Source organism: Plectropomus leopardus, chromosome 10, assembly GCF_026936395.1.
Source record: "Plectropomus leopardus strain MGB_pleo_1.0 chromosome 10, ASM2693639v1, whole genome shotgun sequence".
NCBI lineage: Eukaryota > Metazoa > Chordata > Actinopteri > Perciformes > Serranidae > Plectropomus > Plectropomus leopardus.
Window position 1 is genome coordinate 23,937,989 of NC_142185.1, and position 23,396 is coordinate 23,961,384.

A 23,396-nucleotide genomic window follows, 5' to 3' on the forward strand; every position below is an offset into this window, starting at 1 on the left:
TAACATTCTGAGACTCAAGTTGGCTGAGTTTCATTCTTCTTGCATGATGAAGGCTTTAAATTTGTTCTGCCGGGCATACTGGTGTATTTATATGTGTCCCATTAACTGACTTTCTAGCCCTGTTTACACCTGGTATTAACATGTGTCCTGGATGATCAGATCTATAGTGGATAGCTCAAAGTACAGGTGTAAATGCATCCAGTGCGTCTTCAATATATCATGTGATCTGATCGCTCTGACCACATTTGAAAGTGGTCTGGGCTGCAAATGGCCACATTCTTCCAACAGTGTGTACGTTAATATGTCCTGACCCACACTGATGGCCCGCCAACTCCACTGAAGTTCTTGCTCATTTTAGTCCGCGCCAGATAAGAAAACTCTTTGTAGCTGCTGTTACAAATGTTAGAAAAAGTCCTGAGGGTCCTTCTCTGGAGCCACTCTCCTGATGAAAGGTCGGTAAAATGTCAGCTGGGTTTGTTTAATGGTCCATACAAACTCACACCAACACTGAAATGGCTTGACTCTGTTATTAAACCTGTTAAAAACCATTAGATTAAGTTAGCTGTGTGATGCAGACAGTTAGCCCGGTTAATGTGTGTGTGCTGGTGGACTCTCACCAACTGTCCCTGACACAGAGCTCACACTCCCACAGCAGTAGTCTCTCGTGATAGTGGATAAAATGATGCATGCTATGTTTTCATTAGCATATACAGAATGGGAAAGTGGGATCCAAGCACAAATGGCCATTCAAGATATATATTGAGATGCATGTTATTGTCAGGTGGAAACAATATTTCTTTTATGTTACAATTCATCAATATAATGCAGTTACATGGACAGAAATCAAATTAAGCACTGCACATGCAAAGTCTCACAGAGGCATCTGGCCACGTGGGACCAAACAAATGTATGAACAACGCAACACCTTCATCTTATCCAGATCATTGATTCTGGCATTTCTTTTGCGAACCTCTTAGCACAAAACTCCAATTACAGATTCACCTAAACCCAGAATTGCACTGTCCTGTAAGGTAACACAAACACACAGCGGAACCACAGACCTAAATGTTGTTTATGTTGTCTTGAAGGGTTATAATAAAGTAGTCAAGAATTTGCTTTCTACGGAAACTTTTGACTAAATACTATTCTTTTGTGCGGCAGCTGTTCTTTGTGTGTAAAGCAGGACATTAACACAGAATCTTTTCAGGCCAAAAACAAAAAACAAAAGAGCAGCTGAAGAAAGACACAGCCAAAATTTTAACTTCATGTGCGCCAGTCGTGAAGACATAAATCTAATGACACCATCATCACTGTCTTTATTATCCTCCAGTTGGACAATTTAGCTGCGATGGGTGGAAGTGCATGTTAAGGTCCAGAGAATGAGACTAACAGATTTGTTACGGGGTATCATCTCCGGCTCCGACCCACATTCCTCCACTTCCAAAGCTCATAACCTCGCCACCTCTTTCTCTCCCTCCTCCTACAGCCTCCATCCTGCCATCACTCTCCACTTCCCACCTCCCTGTCAGAAAGACGTATCAATTACACCATCTCTGTCCAAACCACAAATGACATTTATGACTCACCGATTTCACGGTTAAACAGCTGAATTACACTTTCACCATAACAATACACCTCGGGGAAGTAACCGATCTCGAGGGTAAACATAAGCAGATCTCAAGGTAGTTAAAGTGTGGAAAATATTAGCGTGGGACAAAAGATGCCGTTTTTGTTTGAAAATCTCTGTGATGTTTGGACCACAGGGAATAAAAAAGGGCTTTACCATGCTTAAGAACTTTTTAATCCTCGCCTCACTTGGCAGAGACAGGGAACACACACAGAGAAACACACACACACACACACAGGTGGGAAGTGGGGCATACCTGCCACACTGCTTGAGTATCAAGGCCAGGGAAGAATTATCTTTGCCACCCAGAGACACCTGTCAAAATACAGGGACACTTACAAAATTACAACTCTTCCAAATGTAGGCATTTTTACAACACTGGGGGACATAGGGTCAGGCAGGTTGTGCCTTCCCAGGGTGCACTGCTTGGTTGGTGGCCGGTCAGAGTAACAGAGTCAGCTGTTGTCTCTGTGGGGGGCGTGATGGGGAGAAGGTTGGTGCACAGGATCAGAAAAACTACAAGCAGGTTTCTCAGCACTTTGAGCAGCAAGGGATCAAGTCTTGATAATGATTCTTAGCTTTCAACATTTACACATTCCTCAGACTGTACGGGGATTAACAGCTCTAAGTGCTGCTTTCTTCATGTCTGGTTGTGCTCATCCTCCCTGGGGGTTGGCTCTGTCCCGGGGCGTCATGGCCAAGCCGGGAGGAGGAACCAAGCAGTACAGAAAGGCTTGTCTTTCCCACCAGCTACCGCCTTTCCCAATCCCTCCATCCAACATCCCACACACAAACTCTCACTCCAGGAATCTGCTAATCTGCCTCACCACCTCCTCCTCCTCTTCTTTCTCTAGGAATTACTAATGACTCATTCTGACCAGATTAAATGACCGCCAAGGGAGAGAAACTCTATTCTGTTTATAAAGCACGGAAATATACTCAGGATCAGACGCTGTGGTGAAAATATTGGAAGCAAAGGTCTACACAGATCTAAATATCAGTTTGTTGCTTCACCCTTAAACGGAGTATATAGGCTAAAGGCAATCTTACATTATCTTGATATTATCACCCATCTACGGTCAGACTGACCCATGCTCGGCTCAGATTTGTGTGTGTTTGCATGCATTAGTGGTTGAGAGTGACTTGCTTATTCACTCTTGGCCTCAGTTTAGAACCACTGATTGTGTAGGAGCCCAAACAGGACACTGTGATACTCAGTCAGCGTCACGTCCCTGTGTATGTGGAGACAAAGAAGAGATAAACATACTGAAGTGCCCTGTGCAGATTGGACAGACAGATTTTTTTTTCTTTTTGCATTTTGCTACCTTAGAATTATAAGTTTCTATCCGCATTTGGACATTTTGTGATATTGAGCCTGAAAGTTTTGCGTTCTAAATAGCATAAATGGTATGAGCCTTATTGTTTTCTATATAAAAAGTTTTTTAAAAATGCATATAACTTAAAAAAAAAACCATCCCACATAATGTTAACAAGTTGTCACAGTATATAAATAACGCACGCTTCTTTTCCTAAACCTAACAGTGACTTTTATTGCCTAAACCTAACCTCTGTAATTTTACATTAAGGACGTAACTTCACATTAAGGATGTAACGTCATTTGTTGGGTGCTAATTTGTAGGATATCAGACGAAATTCTGTGAGGATATGTTGATAAGTTTCACCCTCAGTTTAGTTCCTCATTGGAAAGGGCTGTCTGTTTGGGAAGCACTGAGCATACGCCTGGATACATGAGACTTATAGTGTATTACAGGAGTTGTATGAGATGTTGTAAACAGATGTTTTTGATTAGCTCACTTTTGTTATTGTTAAAGGCCTATAACTTCAACTGATAAAAATTCTTCGTTTACCGGGGAGGCATTAGAAATAAAAAGCTTTCTCAACAAATTCAATTTAACACAGGATGAGTAACAGATACACATCAATCTTTTAGGAGGGGAAGTTTTCCTTTAAATAAAGACACGCAACTGCATTTCAGCATAGCATCTGTGTCATTGTTCTGGATATAACTGCAGAGGAAAGCCCCTCTCTGTTTACTGTGCAGCTTTGGACGGATGACAGGATCACAAACTTCCTGCTGTGGACCTCCCAAGGGTGGATGAGAAATATATACACTTCCAACAATAAATCCAGAATGTTGAATTACTCCGGTTTCATTGGATTCATCGGATCAGTGACAAGATGTTCAGCCAGATAAACACCTCTTCACCCATCCTCTCCTCTGTCCAGATGTCCTCTTTCTGTCTCATGTTTATGCTTCTAAATCCAGCAGTCAGTGGATAAAAGTTCCCTCCGCTGCTTTTTAACCTGATATGTTGGCTCTTAACATCACACACTTCTATCCTACGCAGCTCCCTGAATCAAAGCTCAGTCTGAATGGAGAAATTCTTGTTACTGTGAATTAAGCGAATAATGATTTTGACGTCAAAGCTTCTTTGCTTAGTTTGCTGCCAAAACAACCAGGAAATTGGATGATTGTAACTATTCTTCTGAATCTCCAAAGCTGATTTTTTTCATGATGACAGCTTGCAGCTACAATCCATCACAGCTGGAAATATATCCTTAAAGTACCCCGGAAGATGGAGAAACTCCCCACATGATAATACCAGGCTCCCTTGAGAAGTGTCAATTTTCTCTGGAACATGACACATCGCTCCATTGCGCAATAACGCTTATTGATGAACAGCCAGTTCTCCCTCATCTTTACACTAGATGCAATGTTTTCCTCCCCCTCACCTGGATTTCTGCTTTTCTTGTGTGAGAGATGTTTCTGCTGAGAACTCCACCCACGCTTCAAAATACAGCGCCACATCTGGCCCAATGATGATGGATCTCCACATACATAAACATAACAAACATCTGGAGACTTGATGCACCAGTTTTTCTCATTTTTTCCATTAAACTTGTGCATGGTTTATCTACATTTGAATTGTAAAGCTAGATCTGGAAATGTGTACAGAAATTGCCATTCCTTTGTCATGTGTGACACCACCAAACCCAGGTGTGAAAATTCCTGTTAGTCAAACATTTGCATTTATTAGGATTTGCTGACCAAAAACATGGCTTTCTTATTATGTGAATCCTTACAGTGTAGCTGGTATAGCTAGCTCCACTTCCCTCAGACTTACAGTTAGGGGATGGGTATTATATTGATATTAAATCATGTCATGATATGTGATGAGATATCGCCTTAGATTTTGTAAAATCGATTGTGTTGTTTTTTTTCCTGGTTTTAAAGGCTGCATTACAGTAAAGTGATGTAATTTTCTGAACTTACCAGACTGTTCCGGTTGTTCTCTTGAATGCCTGAACCCACTTATGCCACGGCCACACTGTCTGCATGAGCACTGCCTGATGGCAACCTGGCTGAACTGCTGCGGCTTGCACGCGTAAGATGTTCACAAAGACAGCGTTTCTGGTGTGGCGCTGCTGGAGAGCTGCTGGAAATATGTCTACTGTATTTCCACAATTAAAAGCCAGTACTCAACAGATTTATAGAGCTGTGCAAGCCACTGCATTGTCAACAACATGGTTTTTCCAATATTTCACAGTTAAAGGCCTTGTGTTGACAACTGAAAGGATTCTGTCCACACAAACTTTGCCAGAGGGCTTTTAGTTTGAAAAAGGAAATGTAAGTTAAAAATAAACATTTACATTTTTTTTTCATGTCAGATAGAGACACTGAAACTGGAGTGAAAGGTGGTATAGTCTAAATGTAATTATTAAACTACCATTTTAACTAAAAAACCACAAGCATCACATGGAAAAAAAATTAGCAAGCCTTCTATTCTGTAGATGTGCTGCAGCTCATCACGCTGCTCTGACCTGTTAACATTAGTAACGAAAATAGCAAAACGAGATTCTGCGTTGCACACGCGTTGCTCACGCTGGCAGTGTGGCTGGGGCGTTAGTCACTGAATCCACATTCCTGATTATTATTATTTATCAAAAATCTCATTGTGTAAATATTTTTTAAAAGCACCAAAAGTATATCCTACAATAGCATTGCAATATCAATATTGAGATATTTGGTAAAAAATATTATATATGATATTTGATTTTCTTCATACTGCCCTCAGAAATCTTTAGAGTAAAATTCCTTAGATATAAATTTCTAACAAGTTTCACAGTTTCACTTTGTGAATTGAATGAGGGGAAAAAAGCTCCATCGGTTTATCCATTAGAATATTGAGAACAGGTTTTACTCTAATTTTCTTCCTTAAAGTTTGTCGTAATTTATTTTTAATAGAAATGCACAGCTTCGCATCAAAGCGGCCCAAATCACCAACAGCAACACAAACTAACAGCGCCAAAGGACAATCTGATGACTGGAATATTTTTAGCTCTTCTGAACTCTGGAGGAAATCAATGTGGCTTCAAGAGCATTACAAGTTTGCCTCTATTCTAAAGAGACACATTCATGAGAGTTTATTGGATTATCTAAACATACCAATGATTAACTTCATACACATCTCAGTCTCACTCATTACCTCACAGTACCTCTCTATAACACACACACACACACACACACACACACACACACACACACACACACACACACACACACACACTATACAGCTACTGTAGCCACTCTGCCCCACCCTCTCCCTCCCTCCCTCTCTTCTCTCCAGCAGAAGCGGAGGAGGCTGGACTGGGAGTAGATTCAACTCGAAGTATTTAGAACTCCCTCACAGAGGCAAACACTCAACAAGTGGTTGAAATAATAAAAAAAAAAACACTTCAGTACTAAATAAAAAACAACATTTAAATACAAAAATGTGGAATAAAAACGTGCGTATTGATGACCCCGAAACACTGAAATACGCCTATTTAAACAACTAAAGATCTGCCAGAGATGAGCAGTTAACGGTTTGTTTGAGCATAATTTATCACAGAAAAACAGCTGGTTGCATACTGATTATAATTACTACTACATGCTTTGCCTAAATGAAAAAAAAGTCTGAAAGCCAGTCTGAAATCATCCTTAACTGCACACTGTTTGAAAGTTACTTAATCAGATGAAGTTTTCGTGAAACTTTATGCACAAATATAATTGTAAGCTCCCCACAATGTTAAGGACACTTGATCCACTTACCTCAGCCCCCGTCAGGTCTACACTTGCATAGAGAGCCGCCAGCAGTAGCAGGGTGCCGGACGGTAACAGCATCGTGGCGGCGCGCAGTGGAAACCGTGTGCGCAACAGTGCAGAGTGCCCGCAAACAGCCACCTGTCGGCCGCTTCTTGTCCTCTTTCTTCAGGTAACTCTTGAGCTTATTAGCAGAGCTCGGGCAGCACGTTTGGCTGCATCTTTGTCCGAGACGATCTGAGGTTCTGATCAATGCAACTTGGTCTTGTTTCTGCTGCACCACACCCCCCTCCCCAAAACGACCACCCTCGCCCATTGCAAACGGACTCAACCCTGCTGTTAGAAACACTTTGACTTTTCTCGGTAAGGAGAGGGACTACTCGGCACACTTTGGTGTATTTTTTAGACAATATTTGCGCAGGTTTTAGTGCAACAGGTGCGCGTTATTAAACTTTTTTCACTGGGGATCGCGCGCAACTCCTGCCCCGTGATATCCACTTCCTTCACCTGACCGCCGCACGCAAGCCTGAGGTAACTAACGTATTTTATCAAAAATAATTGCAAATTAATTACATATGTGACAAATTATTTATCGCTTGAAGTGTTGCATGGGCGCGATTTCATACGGAGCACCTTGTGAGGAACTTTACATAGAAAAAAAAGAGGAAAAATTAATGCTGGACATCTGTTTGGGCACTGAACAAACAAGTTAGATGTATGGACTCATAGGCAGACAGTTTTTCATCAACGTTAAGAGTCTTGTGTTTCTCAGGTGGGGCTGTCATGCTGAAGCAGAGTCTCCAGTAGTGAGACAGCGGAGTGGAACTGAAGTTTGCGGTGCGCGTGAGTCGGACCATGCAAGGGCAACACAACAGAGGACTGAAGAGTCTGAGGTGAGCGCAACATTTCGCTGCAAACCACCGAATTCGTTAATCAGCAGCATCACTGACGCTGTCATTTTCTTTGACTACAGGCTGCTGCTTGTGAGCCTCTTCATCGGCATCCTCGCCTCAGGAGTGCACGCTGTAAGTTTTCCCTCCCACTTGTTTTTGATTTTTGCTTGTAAACTTTAACTCGTAAACTGCAGTCAATAATGGAGGTTTAAAAATGTACCCGATAGAGTCTCCGGGTTTGGTTTGTATCTGTTGGAGCAGCTCGGCAGACACATGGAGACTGAGGGAGTGTCTGGTTTGGGGAGTTCCTCCTGTAGGAGGGCTCTTGGCTTTGCATGCTGGTAAATAAGCTCAAAACAGTTTCTTGTGAAATGATTCGTGTTGAAATTTTTAGTGATTTAAATGAGGATATTTACTCTGTTTTTGATTTTGTTCACTGGATAAACATAAATGGGTTTTTTATGGAGCTATGCTGCAACATGTTGTGTTTTGTTTGACACTTGACCTGTTAGGGAATGAGGGGTGGGCTCATGGCCTCTGATGACATGATGCTGAGCTTTATGAGTACAAATTTGTCATGGCTTATATGGTACACAATAACTTCAACAAAATTATGCAAACCCCCCGAGAATACAGAGATATCATTGCGTGAACATTCCAGCACTTCACACAAATATGATGATTTGCATGGTAGGGGTCGACCGATATTGCTTTTTCAGGGCCAGTATCGATACCAATTGTTAATAGTTAATGTGACTGATAATCGATATTTGGAACCGATATGCATTTACAATAAAATTAAAATTTTGCTGTCAATATTTAGAATTTGGAATATAACAAACACCATAACAAAATGTTGGTTAAATTCCTTTTACAAATGTTTAATCAAAACTAAAACTATCAGGGGTGCCCATCAGCTCATCTGGGCGCCCATGTGCAGAGGCTGTGTCCTTACTGCAGTGGCCGGGGGTTCGATTCCAGCTTGCGGCCTTTTGCTGCATGTCTTCGCACCTTTCCCCTTTCATGCTGAATCTGTCCTGTCTAATAAAGGCAAAATAGCCACAAAAATAGTCTTTAAAAATTAATAAAATAAAACTTTCAGCATCATGAAGTGCAAGTTCCCATCAACTTCTTTTCATAAAGTCAAGTGAAATTTTAAATAAAAAAATAGTAAATGAAAAAAGCTCCCTGAGGTTTTACAAAAATGAATGCAAACTTATAGATCCAGCAGAATGAATTTTGACGCCTGATGTTTTGCTTCTCCACCTGTGCCCAGAATGCACCCTGCACTCTGCGAATGTGGTGCAATGATTAACTAAACAGTGTATGATCCAGCACCAAAAATAGAAAACCTTACATGTGGTGGCAGATGTTTTAATCGTGGTGGGCCGCCACAAATAAATGCATGTGTGGGAAACCCTGCCGTAAAGAGGAAGCTGTGTATGAAAGGACCCATGGTGACCCCTCAATCATTCTTGTTATAGGACAGAATACATATTCACTATCAGTGGAGTAGCTCTATGTGTTTGTTGACATTACAGTTCACTGTTTCTGCTTTGGAAAAAAACCCTCTTGTTCACATAAATGGATTTATTGTTTTTCCTGATATAAACACCCTCACTTGGATTTTTATTTCAAATTGTCATAAAGGTTGAAGTGAAAGAGAGAATACAGATGTTTCATTAAATAATGTTTCACTGGGCCAAAGTAATATCCCATAAAAATTCATGATTTATTTGTTTTCGTCTCTCTCTCTCTACACCTACTGACTTTGCGTGACCTGCTTATTTTTCCGTCCATCAACATGTGGGCTTGATGAAAGCAAAGGAAAGTTCACACATGATGCTGAATCCATGTGTGAACTCCCTCAGTGTTTGTGAGCATGCAGCACGTGAGTGTGTTTTGCTTTTCTGTTTGTTACAGCTTGTGTGAGACATCAGGTATTATTTGATATTAATGGCTCTCAGATGAACAAGTTATTTTATTGGTTGTGATGAAAAGGCCCCTTGTCTCTTGCTTTTATGAGATTTGGTCAGACCTCGATTAAAAGCGTGTGACACAGCTCAGCTCCTCTGTGTATTGTGCAGCGTTGCTCCAAGGCGGCGATGCTGGAACACAGAAGTCTAATATTAGTTTGGCAGCATCCATGTGCTCTGTGCAAATTAGGAAACAGCTCACACTGATGATACAAACAGCTCAAACAAAATAACTTCAGTTTCTGGATGTGACGTACAACCAGCATCTGACTTTTTGGTGAAACACCTCCATCTGTGCTTATTAAAGGAGCTGATAAAAGGAATAATAAGGAGTCATATCCAGCAGTTATGAGCTGTGGGTAAAGAGGTGGGTGAAGAGTTGATTTTACATATAAAAAGGTGACAGAAGCAGTAATCAATCAAACATCGCTCTCTAAAGTTTCCAATCCGACACAGAATGTCTGCTTCTCAGAAAATATGTTCTGTTTCTTATCAAATGCAAATCTGACCCGCGGGACTGTTTCAGTTCTTTGAACCAGACCCCAGCCTCTCTGTTTCCCAGCATCCATCTCCATATGACGTTTCACATTTGGAATTTTCCCTTCCTTTTGAGAATGAAACTCTCAAGATAATTTGCACGTAGGACTTAATTTGTTATATTCAGAATTCTACTGTTGTTTTTTTCCTTGGTAAACAATTGGGACCCCATGGGTTGTGATGTGACTCACTCTGTCATCCCACTGAGTTGCAGGAGCATCTGTGATCAGGACCAGAAAAGTATTGCGTGTTGGTCGAGCACATTAGAGGGGAAATGTGTTTATGCTTGTTTTCCAAAAGGCCACACTCAGAGGCCACCCGTTATGCAGAGACGTGAGACGCAGTATGGGGGCACAATTTCAGACAGTGTTTCCCGGAAAACACTCACAGTGTTGCTCTCTGATTTAAACAAGAAAGCTGACAGGAATAGTTGTGAATGGATGGATAAAGAAAGCTTGAGAAAAAGTTCACACACTTGCTCCTTCCTCACCTCTGCCAATGAAAGTGTGGAAGTAGGTGTGAATGTCATATTGTCAGTTTCAGGAAAATGACGGAAATGGTTGGAAGCAACAACTGCAGTTCCAATGATGGGAAAGTGTTGTTGGGAGTACAGGTTTTCCAAAGCTGTTTAACCATCCAGCAAGCAGTTCTGACTCAGCATACTGCTGCTTTAAAGCTCTCAGTGTGCTTCACGCTGGGAGTGCGTCCGACGGTTTTTGTTACTGATGCTGGCAATACAAAAATCACACCCAATAACACCACAGCTTACGAGTATCTTTATTACTGATCAGTGTGGCGGTTATTTTCTTAAACCATCTATTGATTTCTATGAAATGCGACAAAATAGTCAAAAATGCCCATCACAAGCCCTTTTTACACAGAGATCCTGCAATACTGCCACAACAAAGACGCTTCACTACACCAGCTTTGATTTTAACTGAGAAACAAACGATGCCGGCATAATGCTCCCCCAGTGTGTGATTTAAATAGCCTGCCATAATTTTCGATTTCTGTTTTTTCTTTTTTGAGTCATCTCCTAACTGCCGCTAGCTGCTTTTTAAAAGGTGTGTCATACACATAACACATGTCAAAACCTCACACCCGTCCCATACATAGTCCCATCCTGTCATCTGGCCCTTTTACTACCTCCACTGCTTACTTAAAGGCGAGACAACTCTGTGCCCCTATTTTGTGTTTGCACCTTTTTTATACTAAATGGTGAGGCAGAATAATGATGCAACATTCTCACCTTGAGCAGACCGTGTAAAAGAAGCCACAGTTTCCCATTGTTTTGTCTTTTGTCTGAACAACAAAATAAAAATATCTTTTATTAACTACCATATATTACAAAAAAGTTTAGAATCTTCACATTTTACAAATTGGTTCCAAGAAATATTTAGCATTTTTCCAAAAAAACTAGTGAAACTGACTGACTGATTATGTCTAACCCCTGTCTGTTATCACAGGCTTTTCATCCCACCTTGAAGTGTGGCCACGTGGAACGGTCATACACATTTTGGCTTTAGTGTTTGAGCTTTGGTTGTGCACGTCCTCATAAATCAGGGCATTTCACGTTGCAAAACATACATCAACAGTAGGTGTGATGTTGGCATAATGGGACAATCATAGTCGCCATTGTTATGACGGGCTTGATGCACACTTAAAATGTCACACTTTTGCTTTTACTGCCATGATCATCAACATCTGAGCTCTCTGCTGTGCCTTGGAGTGGGATCCTTCTGAAACACGCAGTGCAAGTACGTGAACAGCTTGTTCACAAAGCAGCCAGTTGTCTACCTAAACGCATGGTTAAAAAGCAAGTAGATCTACAGCCTTGGGGTGCCCAGTAGCTCACCTGGTGGAGCAGGGTGCCCCATGTGCAGAGGTCACGTCCTCACTGCAGTGGCAGCGGGTTCTGCTCCAACCTGCAGCCCTTTGCTGCATGCCATCCCCTCTCTCTCTCCGCCTTTCTCTATTAGTCTGTCCTATAACTAGTAAAAGCAAATGGCAAAAAAAAGAAAAATTAAATCTAAAGGGTTGAAGTTTGTTTTGTCTTTCATACCTGCTTTGTCTCAAAGGTGCCACATTAAAGAGCCATGGGGACAGTTTCTACAATGCATCAGAGGATACTATTTTCAGGTTTCCTTTTCTGCATTCTGCATGGTGTAGTGGGAAAATCGAACCAGAGAGCAAAAACATGATTCTGTCAAAGAATGTATGTACACCCTCCCCTTTTCACACTCATACATAAACCTTACATACAAACACTGTTAATCAGTGTCCATTGGCGGAGGAAGGAAGGCTCTCGAGGCAGTAATGCTAACAGGAAGTTTCACATAGGACCCTCCGAGAGGCTCTGATTCTCGTGTGTTTGAGAATATATTTCAAGATGTGTTTGAGCATGGTGGAATGAGGGGATGATGATTGCAGAGGCTATCTGAGTTGTGGGAATTTGGTCTGTGACCACGGAAGAGACGTTTTTGGCTACAAATTCCTGCAGTACCTGGAAGCCCAGCAGCAACATCTGCTTTAGCAATTACCTGCTAAGTAGATGATTGTGATAAATGTTGTTTCTGCATGTGCCTTCTTGGCACGGTCTCACTTTGCAACCACACGGTCAAACTGAATCAAACTGAGTAGGTTGTGAATATCCATAAGAGAATAGGAAAAGATGCAAATGATGGAAATGCAGTTCACATTAGTTACACAGACGTGCAGTTTTCTTGGGAAGGTTTAAAAACCTGTGTCTAAATGTGAATGAATGCTGTGTAATGGAGTCACCTGATGGAAAGCGGACACGTGACTGACCTCTCGAATGTGATTTCTTTTTTATGGTGGAGGAAAGCGTGTGTCCGGGGCGAGGAGGAAGATGTCTGCCTGTGATAAGGATAGAAAAATGGTCCAGCACATCCCTTGCCAAAATAGTGGCTGTGATATAGAGAGCGCCTGTGGTAACAATCAGGGGAAGAGCCCATTGTACTGTGCCGCAGGAAGCCACGGCCTTGGACGAGAAGCCCATGTGTTTGTGGGGCTTCCCTGTCAACGATGTGCGCAAGCATGGATGTGTGTGTCATGCGTTGGCATGCATTTTCCACCGAGGTGTTTCCCTCACCTCAGAGACAGACCTCTCTGACCTTTCTGCATTTTCATTGCTTGTGTGGTTGCACGTGCATGCATGCTCACATGTGGGTGGATATACAGTATGTGTGTCCTTTGTTTGCTTAAGTATTGTTTCTTCAGGAACAGCTGTTTGAAATGTGACTTTGTGATGCTGATTATTTGATTAGTCTCTGTGGTTTTGGCATTGTGATGCGAGGAAAGGCCTGGTGAGCTTGGCTGTTTGCCCCCATTGGTGCACAAGTTGCCTCCATAAACAAGCACACATATACAGTCCTGAACAGTGTTGAAAGCAAAGCATTAAAAGGTCAGTGCGTCTGCATGAAATCTGTTTGGAGTTTCTTGTTGGGCACTGAAAGATGTCTCGCATTAGTTGGCCAATTTGCTCCCCCTCATTGGCAGGATGTGTGAGTGCATGTGCTGCTAATTTTTTTTTCTCGCACGTGCAGAGAGTGTGGGCTGTGTTTATCTGTGGGCTTAGTGAAGTTAGGTTTTATGGGAAACATCCTGAGTGCAGAATTGTGTGAAGAGAAAATAGATTATCCAGAGAAGCTCTCTAAACAGGAAAAGGAAACGGGGTGGAGTTAAATGTGTCAAGAGTTACTTTACAACCCTAACGGACCCCACATAGTTTAACTACTCCTGAGTTTACTGTGTTGTATATCCACAATGTAACTTGGTTTAGTTCTTACTGTACATAAAGCAACATGAGAAAGAGAAGAGAATGGGTACGTGATGTGTGAGATTGCTTCTCAGCTGTGGCACATCTACAGAAACAGAGTCTTGCTGATTTTTACCTTTTGACGTGTGGTTTTCAGCAAACATAGACAGTGATGATAATATTGACTCTATACCACCTTTTACTACAGTTTCAATGTCATTATTATGGATATGAGGGAATACAAATATATCTGTTTTACTCGACCTTCTCTGTTTCTGTTTCAAAATAAAAGCCCTCTGACAGTGTGACTGTTGGCAGAATTCCTTCAGTTGTTGACATGAGGCATTTTAGTGTGAAACATTTGCAGGACCGTGTTGTTGACAATGCAGTAGCTTGCATGTCTTCATAAATGAGCGAGGTATTGGGTTTTAATTGTGGATATACAGTAGTTATAACTGTGGGTAGCTCTGCAGCAGTGCTGCAACAACAAACGCTGCCAATGTGAACACACAGTGCTCATGCATGCAGTGTGGCCTGGGCGTAACGTCCAGGGCACTGGAATCATAGTGCATGCAAAATGTCCTCAACATAGCCTCTGCGGTATAAAGTTCACAGAAAGATGAGGATAGGTTTTTTTGGCGGTTTTAAAATCCCACAGTCTGGATTTCTAAATACCCTTGTGTACCGTATGACCATGATACTGCCCATGCCTATGTAAGACCATGACGACAGTCTGAATTTTGTATTCAGACAGTCTGTTCTGGTCTCATTCCAAATACCTCAAAGTGTTCACACACCTTATATACAGTCTGTGGGATAAACTTTAAATACACTAAACCCACAGTGTGTTTATAAAGTATATAAATTCAAACACTATATTTTATCTCTAAGGTATTTACGTACGCCTGCCAGTGGATGTTTGATGTCCCCTGGGTGCTGTGTGGTCTCTGTGGCTTAATCCCTTTTCTGCACGTTGATCCATATCCTTTACATTGCTGCATTGCGTCTGATCACATTTTCATACCTTTACAGTCCTTGCAAAAACCCGACAGCACAGTATGGTCTAGGAAAGTTCAAGATGAAATAAGAAGATTTAAATGGGTGTCCAGTCTACTGATCTACAAACAGATGGAAAGAATATACGCAGCAAACTGAAGCTTGTATGCAGTCAGCTTGTACTTATTCTGTCTTACTCAGATAATACAACTTTAAACATATTGCTATGTTATTATTTAGACATTATAATGATGTGAAAATATTTAAAGTTCACTGTCCCAGGGAACAGGGAGGAATACCAGTGGTTTGATTGTGGATAATCACCTTCATGCTTCATTTTCATTCCACTCATGTGTAACAGCCAGCAGTGACACACCGCACATGAACCACTGCCCTGGCACAATACATGCTGTACACTCTGTGCAGACAAACACACACACACACACACACACACACACACACACACACACACACACACACACACACAAAATCTCTTTCTCTGTCTTTCTCACAGAAATAGTACTTATAGATGGTTACTTTAATTTCAGAATGCGTACATACCAATTTACTCTCGCTTTGAAAGTATAATTTATACTAGGGTTTATACTAGCAGTATCTATTTTTTCATACCAAATACCTTCCTGGAATTTCACCAGGCTATATTGTATATGATGTATCAATGTGCAGCACATTGTCCGCTGTGGGCGGCATCGCCGACTGGCGGGTTTGCTCAGTTTGCAGGCTGTCTTGCAATTTTTAGTCTACTCAACAATACACTCACGAGATGTCAACAAAAGTTAGTATTCATACACCTCTTTTCCTTAATTAGAAGAGAAAGACTACCATGCACCTTCTGAATTAATGTTTCTCTTTTTACTGAACCAACTGCCTTGTTAAATCATAAAATACTTCATCCGAACCTAAAAAACGCAGAACAAAACTCAACAAAACCATGTTGGTCAGTCTTGTTAGCTGTTTAGTTGGTTAGTCCACTGTTCTACCAATCAGCAACTCTGGTTTGGTCGAAATAATCCCTTAACTTGCTGGTTAGCTATGAAGTTAAGCTGCTTTGACTGCGGACTTTTCGTTCTTTCTCTGCTGTTGATGACCAGCTGATTACAGTCTTGTTCTCTTCATCGCTCGCAGTCAGCTCAGCTGCCTGTGGCACCACTCTGACCTCTGGTGGTACGTAATGTGCACAGCATGGAAAACATCCTCATTAAAGCCCCATCAGTATGACTTCAATAGAAAGATGAGGGTCTGTATTTTTGACGGTGTTTAAAATCATAACGTATATATATTTCTAAATACCCTGGTAATACCGTGATACCGCCCATGCCTCTGTATATGTATGCAGCATCTATAGGCAACAGGACAAAACAGAAAGGGAGTACTACTAGATGGAAGGTATACATACTTGCTTTATTTCCTTTGTACTTTTTTTGTCCGTTATAAGTATATGTGGAGTATGAAGCAGTCTTTCTCGTCAAACAAGATGCTGTCACCCCTCTTTAAATTGCGGTCTTTATAAATGCAAATTGGTTTGATATTGTTATTTTTTTAAGGAAAGACACAGCATCTAATCTACCTCTCTACAACTGTAAATCAGAGCTTTGTGTAAATGTAACTGGCTGTATAAACTCCAGCAGTTTAAACTGACTTTTATTTGACTTGGAATAGAGTTCGGAAGTAAATTCATTGTTGACGTTGTCTCTGGAAAATCCCTATACATTCTACATATATCCACCTCCTGTCCTTTGCCCTTTCTCCATCTCCCAGTGATTAATGGAGAGACACAGGGGTCCCATCAGGCTGTGCTGAAAGAATTCCTCCCAGTCCTCCCAGGCTTCAGTCTCTCTGAACAGCTCCATCCCTCACTTCCTTTTATAGCCTCGTTATGCCCCTGGTCTCTATCTTCTGTCCCCTCGCTCACTGTCCATCTATCTCTGAAAGGGACGCTTGGCAGACGGTCTGTCCTCCCTCTCTTTTACTCTTCTTCGCTCAGTTACACTTTTCAGCTCCCCCTCCTCGCTGTCTCCTACACGTGCGTCTTTGGTCGTCTGTCTCTCCTCAGTAGAGGTGAGTTTTCTCAGTGAGCTCAGATGGAAGGATTGTTTCAGCTGTGTTTACACAAAGACCATACGTACTCTCACAAAACGGCCCTGGGCCTGTTAGATAATGTGCTGTTTGGTTCAACAGGTGCCCATGTTGTGATTAAATTTCTGGAGTCATTTGTCTGATTTTGATTCATGTGACCTTATTTGGTGATAGAGTGATGTGTAGATTGGAAGTAGTCATATCCTGAAGTCTATAATGTCACAACTATCATATCTCATCAAGTAGGAACATGGCCATTCTCATCTCACTGTTGGACTTCACACATTTTTTTCCTCTGGACTGGAGACAGACCATTCATTTCCATCACAGCTGTGTCCTAATTGATTAGACTGAATTATTTCTTGTCATGGGAAGAATGTTAACAAAGTTAAATGCGCGCTTTGTGATAACATGACCTTGTCCAATTTCTCCTTCCCTCTCTTCGTCTTTCTCTCTCCTCCCCCGTCTGTGTTTATTTATTTTTTTTTTAGAAAAGGGTTGGCAATGTCAGCCTGCCACCACTTTGGTCCATGATATCTCAGCAACTAATCGATGTATTGCTTGTTTTGGAGGAAGAATCCTAATAATTTTGGTGATCCTCTGACTTTTCATTTAGTGCCACTATAAGGCCGACATTTGTGGTTTTGAGGTTAAATGTATCTAAAACTATTGCATGGATTGACATTTGAATTTGGTGCATACATTAAAATCTCCAAAATGAATTAAAATCACTTTTATGATCCTATAGCTTTTCATCTAGTGCGATCAACATTGTAATTTGTCCACTACTTTGGTTCAGATCCCTGCAAAGCTCAATTTATGTGTAGTGCTTATTAGCAACTGTGTGCATAAGAACACAGTAAACTAAGATGGTATACACTGTAAACATTGTCAGTCAACAGTATCATCTAGGTCCTTTCCATTAACACTTTTAGCTGCATTGAATCAAACCATGTCATGTTGATTTGCATTTTCACTACCAGTTTAAACACAGCCAGTTGTGCCAAGATATGCCGAGTGCCCAAGTTAGACCATCTGTGGAGTCGGGCCAAAGTGCACCCAACCATCTCCAAGCAGGTTGTGATTATGTAACATTGTAAATGGTAGATGAACTTGCACTTGATGGTGTCTTGGTGTCTTTTCCAGTCTTCTGACCACTCAAGGTGCTTTTACACTACATCTCAGGCTGCTGTACAAGGTCCTACCTGCTACTCAGTTCAAACAATAACATGCACTCTGACACTGAAGGCAAACCCGTCAGGAGCAAATTGGGGTTCAGTTTCTTGCCCAAGGATACTTTGACCCTGGGGGACATGGTCAGACCACCTGTCCTCTGATTGGTGGAGGACCCGCTTAGGGCTTCATCATCATTATTTAGGGAATAAGGGAAACATCGCACATAAAGAAACCCTCAGCAGAGTGATGCACATCTCATATTACTCAAAGGTTCATGCCAGCAGCTGCCTGCAACTTTTAAGGTGGAATGTTTTCTTGCGTGTTCCTCAATGCATGACTTGACATTGCGAATGAGTCGCCACACCTTAAATAACAACTTTAAACCTTCCTCCTCTTTTAATTGGCTCTCTTGCATGACACATGCTTTAGTGATGATTGGATCTTAAAATGCTTAAGAATGTATATAAATTTCAATTGGATTATGCAACTGCGTCTATTGTATTTTCTCGCTTGGAGAAAAAAAGTAGCAGAGTGTTATTTTGTAAGCTGCGGCAGCAATGCACCTGCGCTTCTGAGACATTGCAAATAAGGTGGTGGAGGTGGGCATCCAGCTTATGTTTCGTGCCTTGCCAAAAGACATTTTTAAAAACAGTACAAGAATGGTGTTGATCGCAATAATACCAGCAGAGTTGACCGAAAAGCACAAGCATATCATCAGTTTAAGGCACTTCAAGCAAGTAGCCCTGTTGTATGGAGATGCAAATCCCTGCCAAGCTAGGCTGATGTGCTGAGTCAAGTCAAACTAAGCCAGCATATGTATGGAAAAAGGCTAATTGTGTGCATATTAACATGCAGACATTAGCATTTAGCTCAAGGCACTGTGGTGTTAAAGTACAGTCTCACAGAGCTGAAAGCATGACTGTAGACTATTGATTCTGCCACTGTGGCATCAAACTGAGTATCTTTCCATTTTCACCTTCTCTGTCTCAGGACTCAGGTCATTCTTATCCTACCATCTTAATTTCATTAGAGGTCAACTACACAAATAACATAAACTAACCTAATCATAAATTTCATCCTTTAAGTCATTATTTTGGTTTCCTTGTCTGCTCATAAGTAGAATAAAAATAACAAGCGACCGTTCTCAGGCCTCTCAGGTGTCTTGTTACTGAGTGGATCCTCCCATCTGGATGTGATTGATCATCTGATTAGAGGGGTGAGCAGCAGGGCTCTCTGCATAACAAGTTCTGACGGGTTGGACTGTTAGACCAAAGGTCCAGAACAGAAACCGTTCTAATCCCTCGTCCATTTAGCTCAGACTGTAGCAGGAAGCGTTGATTAGAAGTGTCCCCCACTGGGACATGGAGCTGAGACTCCGTGTGACCTGAGGCCAGTTAAGGAGAGGGAAGGTCCAGCTGTGTCAGGTTCAGGGCAGAAACCAGAGCCGTGTTTACACTGGAGCCCAGCCAGAGGAGCACAGTGGGAGTCTCTGCTCTGCCCTGCTTCTCTCAGGTCCCGCTGCTCTCGTCCATGTTCTCCTTTAAAGTCATGTCCTGCTCTCAGCAGAGTGACCCTGTCCCTCTGTTTCAGTTTGTACAAGTAGAAACATACAGTACAGTTCACACAATAAGATCTGTCATTTAGATCTCTAAATAGTACTCAAAACGTCAAAGCATGAATGTGAGAAATCACAGCTCAATGTGTTTAGTCTCTCCACTGTCTCCATGTTAACATTAAGATGTTTTTTTTGTGTGTGTGTGTGTTTTTTTTTCAACTTTGGCATTCAAGGCCGTAAACCAAATTTGGTTTTGAATCAGTCAAAATTCCAGAAAGTCTATTCATATTAGTTTTTTACATTACAAACTAGGAAGATCCCATCATGACGGCATTACTAGTTAACAAGGCTTTTTTATGTAGAGCACATTGAGATGGGGATATGTTTTAGATTTCAATGAGACTTATGACGGTAGGGGCTTGGCCTGTCAAAGTTTTCACTTTTTCAGCTCTCAAATATAGCGAGTTGTTCTTCAGGTGGTCCACTATGTTCTTATGAACGCAAATCTCATATCTCTAAGGAACGCCTTGAGGGAATCTCTCAAAATTTGGCACAAATATCCACTTGGACTCAGACTTTGGTTGTTAAATGTCCACTGGCGCTCAATGATGAGCTTGTTAGATTTTGGTGGTTTAAGTCAAAGTTCAAGGTCTCTGTGACCCTGTCTGTCTAATTCTAATATCTCAAGAACACCTTGAGGAAGTTTTTCACATTTGGCACGGACGTCCACTTGGACTCGGTGGTCAAAGATCAATGTGACCTTGCAACTGTGTCATTCTTGTGCACTCAAACCTTTAAAAAAAAAAAAAGGCCCTCAGGGAATTTTTTAAAATCTGGCACAAATATCCATTTGGACTCAAGCATGAACCGATTAAGAGTTTGTGGTCAGGGGTCAAGGTCTCTGTGACGTCACCAAACTCAAAACTAATTGTAGTTATTTTAATATTCTGTTTGTGTGAATGCACTCATCTTGGGTTGTTTTTTATGAGTGAAGGAAGAGTATGCAGCACTCAAACTCTCCAACAGGAAGTTGATGGTGGTGTGGCAGGAAGCAGAATTATCTGTAAAGATGCAATGGTGCAGACAAGCTGTACTGAGCATTTGGTATGAAATCTTTGAGATCCATTATAGCCAGCAAGGGAATTCCCTTTATCACCATGGTGGAGACCTTTGGGACATCTGGTGTTATATCAAGACATGCCTCAGCACTACGCCAGCACAAACATGGTTATGTTTGATGTTTTGCTTTTCCGGCTTCTGTGTGTATACGTGTGTTTCTAACTGTTTTGTGAGTTTGTTTGTTTTACAGTTGGAATCTGATTATTTGATTTAATTCTGTGTCGGACTATTGCCGGAAGCTGAAGCAGCACATGATGTATAAACTCCCCATTTTGACACGCTGGCCTACTTTTAAAGCCATTTTGGTTTAGATGTTCTTTTAGCTTTTAACAATATATAAGAGGAAGGTGAATAAAATAAATCCGTAAGTGAATGGATTGTTGAGAAAGTACAAAAGTGCTGAATCATTTCCATGTATTTTACTGTAGCAGTCACACTTTTCCTGACTTAAACAGCCCACATGTGAGTCACACAGCCAGACGGCATCAATGACCAGCATGATTTGGTCACCAACTCTCGCTTGCGTGTGCACTCGCAAACACAAAGGGACATTTGCAGTTTTATGTTTATACCTTCCCACTCACAGTCACAGGGGTCATTAGACATGCTTCTTTCCTCTTTTTATCCAGTGAAAACAAGGAATTTCCTCATCTCACCCAAATTCCTCCTTGTGTTGTCCCGGATTCACCGAGGCTGCAAACGGTGCGGTTAAGTCATTAAGAGTATTGTTCAAGATTTTTCTATTTTGTACAAATGGTGAACAGGCCTTGAATCACAGCACTAGGGTTGGGCTGACTGCTGGCCAGATGGCATCGACTGAAACAGCAAGTCTTTAATCACTTTTTAAGGTTGATGCTGTTTATGTGCATCAAGGGGCAAAGACTTTGACATGTGTAAAAGTCTACTGTGAAGAACTATATTAGATTTTGGATTGTTTACTGGGGGCATTTTATTTTTTTATTATTTTTTAATTTTTATTTTTTATTTAGGAAATACCCTGTGCTGTAATGGTGGAAATCATCAGAGGCCTCACAATTTAGTAACATCTTAATACAATATTTTTATGATTTTAGAGGTTTCGCATTATGATCAGTATTGTAATAACATATTTTGTGATTTATTATCATTGTTTAACAACTAATTATATCCTGAAACAAAGAAAAACTTTGTTAACATCTGTTTTATCAAATAAGATCAAGTTTTCAGTCTGTTCATCTCACTGGACTGAAAAGCCAGTTGATTAGCATATTGAAAGTACACTTCATCCACTCTGGGACATAAATGTTTGTACCAAATTTAATGGCAATCCACACAGTAGTTATGAAGACTTTTTATTAAAAAAACTTCCATGTTAACCTCATGGTTACACTAAAGAAAAATCAGGGGATCATCATAGTCTGGAGGTTTCATCATCTGAGCAAAATCAATGTCTGTTCCAAAGTTTATGGTAATTCATCCTATAGTTGTTGAGATATTTCAGTCTTGACCAAAGTACAGATCAATCTGACATTGTCATCCATAATGTCACATAATAACCATGTCAAAAACATTTTTTCCATAAACAAAACTTACATTTGAGTTACTTCTTAATTCAGTTGTTAACTGCGGCTTGCATGCTTTCAGTGAATCCTGATCATTCTCAGCTGGCGAGGGGAGTATCGTACACCCAGTGCAGAATGAGTTTCACCCCGACATTGAGATATAGTGCAGATATGCATCAAGGCATATCACACAGCCTGTTTCCATCACGGATGTGTGTTACACGTACAGAAACCCTTCGCAGAGCTTCTTGTTGATAATGGCCAGGTGTTTCAAATTCAGCGAGTTTGCACTTTCTCATCATTAGTGTGAACAAGGACAGCTGCTACATTGGCACAAAGTAACAATGATACATGGTCTGACTTACAGCGTATAAATATATACACACGCAAACAAATTGAAAATGGTGAAAACTCACACAAGCACAAAGTGCCATAAAATTTCTTTTCTTTTTACTTCTCTGCTGTTTATACTGTATGTGTACACCAGTTACTCTATGACAAATAATGTCAATTATAATGGTAGTATAACAAAAAATAAATGCCATGTGAACGTCGTTACTACACTTACCCTACAGGAAATCCTTTTTAGTTTCCTGCCCCTTTACTACTGTCTTTGAATGATATTCAATTGAATGGCATCTCTTCAGGAACATATTGACTGTAGATAAAAATATAACCAGATAAATGAAGTGGTCAGTGACTTTTCCAATGTGTCTTGAGGTATACGTTTAATGTAGTCCACACAACTTTCAGCCTGCACAGAGTGAGATGTGAAACTCAGGGTGAAAAATATCCAGCAAGCACTTAAATTGCTCCTAGCACTTGCTAATGACCGAAGGTGACCTGGCTGAGCAAACTGTATCAACAGTTTTATCAGCTCAAATCTTCTCACGTCTGGATTTTGGCAGATGGACAGTCAGAAAACAATGTTCAGAGAGGTTTTAGTTTAAAAAGTGACGTAAGCATGGTCCCGCCATCCCCACTGGGAATCACACCC

General features: G+C 41.1%; 2 protein-coding genes across 4 annotated transcripts in view; one reads left to right on the forward strand and one right to left on the reverse strand.

Annotated features, from left to right (window-relative positions):
- Positions 1-6,963, reverse strand: part of col4a1 (collagen, type IV, alpha 1) — a 52,766-nt gene extending 45,803 nt beyond the window's left edge. Inside the window, exon 1 of the mRNA XM_042495127.2 lies at positions 6,741-6,963. Within this exon, the coding sequence (XP_042351061.2) occupies positions 6,741-6,812 (72 nt within the window). The 5' untranslated portion in view covers positions 6,813-6,963. The remainder of the gene's footprint in view (positions 1-6,740) is intronic.
- Positions 6,964-7,086: 123 nt separating this feature from the next.
- col4a2 (collagen, type IV, alpha 2) overlaps positions 7,087-23,396 on the forward strand; it is a 79,408-nt gene continuing 63,098 nt past the window's right edge. For 2 of the 3 annotated variants that reach the window (XM_042495125.2, XM_042495126.2), the window contains exons 1-3: positions 7,088-7,262; positions 7,504-7,624; positions 7,705-7,756. In XM_042495125.2, coding sequence (XP_042351059.2) covers positions 7,587-7,624; positions 7,705-7,756 — 90 coding nt within the window. In that variant the 5' untranslated portion in view covers positions 7,088-7,262; positions 7,504-7,586. Of the gene's footprint in view, positions 7,263-7,503; positions 7,625-7,704; positions 7,757-23,396 lie in introns of all 3 variants that reach the window. The other variant, XM_042495124.2, reaches the window with a different exon arrangement.